At 46.8% G+C, this 7,500-nt stretch overlaps 1 protein-coding gene across 7 annotated transcripts in view; it reads right to left on the bottom strand.

Moving 5' to 3' along the window:
* Positions 1–7,500, bottom strand: part of ptprub (protein tyrosine phosphatase receptor type Ub) — a 216,833-nt gene that overhangs the window by 154,301 nt on the left and 55,032 nt on the right. For all 7 annotated transcript variants that reach the window (XM_076280520.1, XM_076280519.1, XM_076280517.1 and 4 more), the window contains exon 2: positions 339–467. In XM_076280520.1, the coding sequence (XP_076136635.1) occupies positions 339–467 (129 nt within the window). The remainder of the gene's footprint in view (positions 1–338; positions 468–7,500) is intronic.

The following is a 7,500-nucleotide window of genomic DNA, read 5'->3' as shown; positions in this document are numbered from 1 at the left end:
TGTGTGTGTGTGTGTGTGTGTGTGTGTGTGTGTGTGTGTGTGTGTGTGTGTGTGTTTGTTTTGCCTGGAATGACGATATGTAAACAAGTACCTGAGAAAAACACACATATACACATACACACTTTACCCTGACAACATTCTCAGACTAGAGGCTAAGATAATCAAAATATTTACACTGGAAAATGTCTCAACACCAAGCATGGATCTACTGAGTCACACACACACACACACACACACACACACACACACACACACACACACACACACACACACACACACACACACACACACACACACACACACACACACACACACACACAGCGCAGATAGGGCCTCACCTCGGATGAGGTCCGTGGACGCATGTGAGGTGCCTTGGCTTCTGAAGAGCTGCCAGTCAAAGTCATCATCGTCCCCCTGACTGTACTCACACAGGCTGGGGTCTGAGCCCTCATCAAACGTGCACCCAGCTGATGGAGAGAGAGATGAGAGAGAGGGAGAGAGAGAGAGATATTTTATTTACATTCACAGATCAACATTTCATTTTTTTCGATTTTCGATGAAACGAAAACTCCTGGGTCTTTTACCGCCAGACACAAGGCAATGTTTGCACCCTGAGCAGTTGAGGCTCTGGCTGCAGCCGGTGGAACAGGTGGGCACCCCCCCAAGGTTGATTTTTCCCCCAAAAAACCTTGGCTCTGGTCTGGGGCTTATTTTTCTGCCCAATCTCCCCGACTGATCTCCCTCTCATTACTGGAGTAGGAAGCCAACGCCACCGGGCTACACACCCGGACACATCCATTCCCCCCGACATACCCAACCTGCCTGCCTTCCCTCTACTGTGATTAATAACAGCCAAACAACATGTCGTCTGTCTTATTATTCCCAAACACACTCCATACACAGACATACAGACACATGCTGCACAAAACATCATACAAATACATACACACACACACACACACACACACATGTAATAGACAAACTCTGAATATACAAAACAGCCCAGGCCTTCTTTAATGTCTGTGCAAACAAAGCACTCTTTAATGCACACATACAATGGATACATACTGTACTTGCCATAGATAAAACATCACATCACCACACACAGACACACACACACACACACACACACACACACACACACATGCTCACAGAGAGAGAGAAAGAGAGAGAAATAGATAGATAGATAGATAGATAGATAGATAGATAGATAGATAGATACTTTATTGATCCCCAGGGGAAGAAATAGAGAGAGAGTGAGAGAGATAGAGAGAGGGAGAGAGAGAGACAAAGGGGCAGTCACAGTGCTCATTGTACAAACGCAGCGGGACTCAAATAAAGTTGGTATGTGATGACCCCCCAGGAGACGGGCTTTATTATCCTGCTGCATCACAGCTCAGTCCCTCCTGCCCCAGCCAGGGGCTAATTCCCCCAAATCATGTTTAATAAGCTGGGCTCGGGTGGCCCCGTGGGCCTGGCACCGTGCCCGCTCAGTGCCAACGCGGTGCCCGCTGCTGCTGCAGCTGCTGCCGCCGGGCCACACAGCCCCGCAGGTGGGACAATTAGGAGGCCCCGGGGCCTCTCTGTGCTCGCCACATGCCAAGCCAACCCCCCACCAACCGCCCGCCTGCCCGCTGAGCCAAGGGGCACATAGCCGTGCCCGCTCCACCAAAGGTGACCCCTGTGAATGAGTGCGTCATTAGGGACTCGTCCAGCGAGTGGGTGTGTGCCGGGTGGTGCAGCCGCCAGGCTGGCAGGGTGCGCTGTCAGCCGAGCGCCACGCAGCCTCAGAGGGTCACGGGCGGCAGGGGTAATTGGGAAGCCGTCAGCCAGGGAAGTCAACCCAAAGTGAAAGGGTCTGTCTCTCACTGAAGCTGTAGAGCTGTTCTCTATCTTCCTATTTCTGTTGTTTGCTCTTTCTCTCTCCTGTTATGTAATGTTATGCAAGGGAAAGATTTCATTTCTCTCTCTCTATCTCCCTTTCTCTCTCTTTCTCTCACACACACACGCAAAGACAAATTCACATGCTCTCTCTCGCTCTTTCTTTCTCAATGTATATATATATATATGTATATATTTTTTTGTCTCTCTCTCTATACTGTATATCCCTTTTCCATTCTCCCTCTTTCTCTATCTCTTCTTCCTTTTCTCTCTCAATTCAATTCAATTCAATTCAATTTAATTCAAGTGAGCTTTATTAGCACAACAAATATTTTTGTATTGCCGAAGCAGAACATTTAAACATACTTTACATAGAGAATGCTTGGAATACAGTACATGGCAAATACATACTGTATGCATTCAAGATTCATCTCTCTCTCTCTCTCTCTCTCTCAAGCTCCTCTGACTCTTTGACGTACACACAAATGCTGCCTATTCCAAATAAGACAATACGAGAATAAAAAAACAAACAAACCAACAGATCATCAGACAAGAAGTCAAAACAGACACTGATCCCCGCAAGCCCACTGCAGCTCATACGCAGAGTCCAGCCTCCTGAAGTAATAGCTGATATGGCATACCCTGATATCTACATGCACTGAGAGAGAAACCATCTCTCGTACATTCCTCTCACGATGCTTGACTCGCGACTGTTGCAAAAGACGTTGCTATGCATCTCAGTTGCCATAGGTTAGAGGGGGTAATTGAGTGGCCTAGGGATATACAGTATAACTGATAGAGAAGTGAAAGAGAGAGAGAGCGGGGGTGGAGGAAGGAAGGAAGGAAGAGAAAGATGGCAGCAGACAAAAAAGAAGCCCCCTGGCTCTGTTTCTCTTTCTTCAGGACTGATGATAGAGCTAAGAGCCTCCTCCCTGTGGAGTCTGCACAGAGGCGACAAAGAAAAAGAAAGAGAGAGGGAAAGAGAGGGAGAGAGAGGGAGTTATAGTGGATGGAAAGAGAAAGAATTGTAAAGGGAAAGGAAAGCACAGTTGGGAACAGAGCTGTACACAGATATACAAAGAAAGAAACTTGAGGGAGCAAGCCTTGGAGAGAGCACAGAAAGTGATATCCACTCCCTTCTCCCTCTTTTCCCTCAAACTCTGATCTTGTCTATTCTCCTCTCTCCTCTCTCCACACCCCTCCTCTTCTTTAGCCAGTCTTTCTCCAGTCTTCTCCTCCCTCCCCTCTCCTCCATCCTTCTCCTTTCCTCCTCACGCTGGTTCCTGGGCAGAGCTTGGGCGCGTACCGATCATCCCCTGCCTGGACGAATCACGCCCCCCATGTCAGAGCCACCCAGAGTCTCTCCAGCTGGTAATTACATTATAATTTGGCACAATCGCAGCATGCCGCTGAGCATAAATTAATAAATAAATAAGCTAGCGCCAGGCTTGAGACGGTGCCAAGGTTAAAAGCCCCCTGGCTGGAGAGAGGGAGGAGAGAGAGAGAGAGAGAGAGAGAGAGAGAGAGAGAGTGAGAGAGAGAGAGGAGAGGGGGCAGCTTGTTGTGCGCTCACGCATCATCCTTGTTCATTAATGTAAACAAGTGGTGTGCTGAGGGTGCGGGTGTAATAACATCCATTTTAAAATGGAGGAGAATGGATGAGCAGCAACTCGGGACGCTGAAGGGGCCGCACGTCCAACAGCAGAGCTGGCACAGTAAACACGCTGCAGCTCATTCAACCACAGCACAACACGGGTCACAGAGGGAGGGAGAGAGAGAGAGTGAGAGAGAGAGAGCAAGAAAGAGAGAGAGTGTGAGAGAGAGCTCTGAGCTAAACTACTCTTCCACATCTCTGTGTAACAGTTTATAACACATGAGCTTATATTGCTCTGCTGCTGGGTAACTGCATAAAACTAGTGCTAGAGTCATATTTTGGAATTGATTGGCTTTAGTGATGAGATGCTGCATAAAATGATTTCATGACAGCATGTAAAAAGCAGGGAACTGAATTTTAAAAGCAAATGTGCCGTCTGGATGTTTAAAAAAAACGAACCCGTAGGCTAGGCACCCTACCTTACAGTAGACAATGAATACATGCTACCTCCCCTAAAACAACAATTATAATCTTGGAGCAGGAAAGACATTTCCTTCTCAAAAGATGCCAAACCTGCCAGTCACCATTGCACCTCTGACTGAGCCTGTGAGACACACAGAGTAGGTGTGACAGTGCCATTTCCAGCACACTCAGGAATATTGACACACTGATTATCCAGCAGACTCCTTTCCCAGCCTCAGCACATGCTCATGCTCTCTCCCTGGAGTCTCAGTGTGGCCTTTGGGCCTACACAGCTGCCTGCTCTCAGGTGCTGTTAACAAGAAAGCATGCTATTACAGTAGCTTCCATTGCTACACTGATGAGACTCAATCACACCTGTCCATAAAACTACCCAAGACAGAATAGCCCACAGGGACTATGTGTAAGATTCTGTAAGATTCTGTATTTTATTTTTATTTTTTACTGTGTAAAGTGTGTTGATTGAAACCATATTGCATGGTGATACTGCACCATAAATAGTAAATTGATTGATTGTATGATACTGATGCTATTTCTTGGTCACTTTTAAATGTTTCACATGAATTAAAAGATCCTCGGCACAGCCTCCTTACAACCGTCAAAGCTTGGATGACTTAACGAACAATTTACTCCTTGACCCAGGGCGGCCTCAGCTCCTTCCACCCCATCCTACAACGGCACAGAAGGAGCCACAGCCATTCAGCAGGAGACTCTGAGGTCGAGAAGACCCGCTCCTGAAACCCTCTGAAGTGGAGATCTGCTCACCACAGAGCAGTAAACAAATAAACACACACAAAAGCACGCCGAGCAGATAAAAGAAGAAAAGCAAGCAGGAAGAAGGAGGAAGGTCGGGAAAAAAAACTGAACTCCCTGACAGGCAGTAAATCAGAAAGTGAAATCTGGGTTGAAGCCAGCGCGGTAAGCCACTGGAGTGGATGCTGAGACAACAGAGGGATGGAGGCGAGATGGGAAGACAGAGAGAGAGTGAGAGAGAAACAGAAAGAGTGTGAGAATGAGAGAGAGAGAGAGAGAAAGAGAGCGTGAGAAAGAGAGAGACAGAAAGAGAGAGAGTATGAGAGAGGGGGTAGTGTGTGTACTGTACTGCTGTATTTGCAGGTCCTCTGAGGCACTGAGAAGGCCATGGATACAGGCAGGTGGAAATAAATAGGAAATTGTCAGAGGATCAAAAGGATGAATCGTCTCTGTCTGCAAAGCCACAGCAATGGGGATAAAGAATAGCAGGGTGGAGGAGGGCGGGGCGGGGGGGCTGCAATTTGTTTAACAGCATCCCCAGGTTAGCGCAAGTTGGCCTGGGGATCCATAGACGTGTCCTACTTTAAACAAAACACTGGTTTCTTCCTTTAAAAAAGGCCAGCTTGTGAGAGTTATTATTCAAATGCCACCCAAATGAGATGGTTTTTTTTTTTTTTTTTTTTGCTCTTGCCTCTTCTGCCCGCTACAGTGTTTGTTGTCCTCTCCGCCTTGCCGTTTAATTGAGTACATGGCCAGCTCCGAGGGGCTTATGGCTGCATTGTTAGCCAAGCCCCGCTAATCCCCTCTATCTACATATGTAGTGCTCAGACGGCCGCTATGCTCAGGCGGGTACGATGGAAAGCGCACCGCACAGCAATCTCACCACCGCGCCACCAACGCAGGGATCAACTTGTTTAAGGAGGAAGAGTTGGCCCTCTCACAGGCTGAAAAGTCAGGTCTTAATGAAAGACAGCAGGCTACATGAATAAAACAGAGAGAAGGAAAGAAAGAAAGAAAGAAAGAAAGAAAGAAAGAAAGAAAGAAAGTGGTAAATAGAGGCCAACCAGACCGACAAAATAAAAAAAAAGAAATATCTGAAGGTATGACTTAAAGTCTCCCAATACACTGTTCATCCACAGCTCTTGTACTGTGCAAACCAATTCTTTGTTACTCCAATGGCTTTCTTTCTAAGGGAAGATTGGCCGTGAGTAGTGCAGGTAATTCATGCCATTTACCAGATCCTGCCGTCGCCACTTAGACTCCGGGGAAATAAGCAGGACGAGGGCATTTCCCCTGTCTGCATGATTAACGCCTGAATGTCAGGCCAGCAAAGCACTCTGGGACATTCTGCCCAAAATGAACCAGTGCACACAATCACAGCCAATGCACTGCTGGGCAGGATATGTCCCGCAACAATCACAGAGATACACACACACACACACACACACATGCACACCAACACACACACACACACACAGAGAGAGAGAGAGAGAGAGAGAGAGAGAGTACACAAGAGCACTTCTTTTTTCAACCTTTCTTAAAAAAGAACACATATATTGGTTATTCAGCTATGCTCTCTGTCCATGAACTGTCTCTCTCGCATTGTCTTGAGAGTGGCCCTCTCCACACACCCTTTCAAATACTCCCTCTCCTCCACTTCGCCACTGTAACTCATTTGTCAGGAATGCAGACAAATGCATCAGTGCCTGACAAGTGTACTAGCTTTAGAAAAAAACAGCTCACTGCTACACACGCACACACACACATGCACACGCATGCACACGCACACACACACAAACTAGCAAACACAAACAAACTAGGGAAAAGGGTAATGGAACATGATGGTGATGCATGCTGCAGTGGCAACTCAGTCCAATTTCAGTTCCTGTAGAAGTTCCACGACGCTGTGCAAATGAAAGACGCCGAATTCATACAAATGGTCTGTCACCTATTCTTTGTAAAGCTCTCTGTCACGATCCACATCCAATGTCACCTGTCGCGTGGACCACACCAATTCATTACCTTTCTTCGAAAAAAACAGGTTTGAGCTCTGCTTTTAGTCGAGCAAAGGCACAGATTTGAGAAACCGAGGCAAAACTGCAGCTAATCCTGAGCTATGAAGGGAATCTCACGTTGCATCTGGCGTCAGCAGTATTCTGGGCTATACATGGAACGGTACCTTTGCTGATATAACCAATCCAGACAGAAACACCCCATTTATCCATCTCCTGTTTCAGTCGGCTTTCTTCCCATTAATTATCACTTTTTTTTTTCATTGGAACTGAGAAAGACAAAACTCTCCAAGAGTGAGCAGATAAACCCTGCACACAAAGAACCCATGCAAGCACACAGCACACACACACACACACACACACACACACACACACACACACACACACGCACGCACGCATGCACACAAATACATTCATAGTACACACACAAAGACCACCACATACACACACAGACTCTTTTGTTGTATCCCTCTGTGGTAACTCTTGTTATGTCTGGCTGCCTTGTGTTTAAATTTCGCTGCTTTCATTGCTGTAAAAGACTCTGCGTGAACAGTTGCCTCCTCCACCGTCCTTGAATATCATCCATTTTCAATTGCATTTCAGGGCACCTTCCCTTCGCACTGAAGAGAGGAGCATAAAGCTGAAAGGCGAGCAGGAGGCACTGTTTTAACAGGCACCACACAATTAGCTTAATTAACAAGAAGTGATAGACATCAACACACATACACACACACATTATATTGCTCTCTCTCTCTTTTTCTCTCCCTCCCTTCATGTTGG

Source organism: Alosa pseudoharengus, unplaced genomic scaffold (assembly GCF_046254945.1).
Source record: "Alosa pseudoharengus isolate Yale_2024_CS ecotype anadromous, Long Island Sound unplaced genomic scaffold, YU_APseudo_1.1 YU_APseudo_1.1_scf_12, whole genome shotgun sequence".
Taxonomy (NCBI): Eukaryota; Metazoa; Chordata; class Actinopteri; order Clupeiformes; family Clupeidae; genus Alosa; species Alosa pseudoharengus.
Note: the sequence above shows the minus strand (reverse complement) of the source record. Positions and strands in the feature narration are given on the sequence as shown.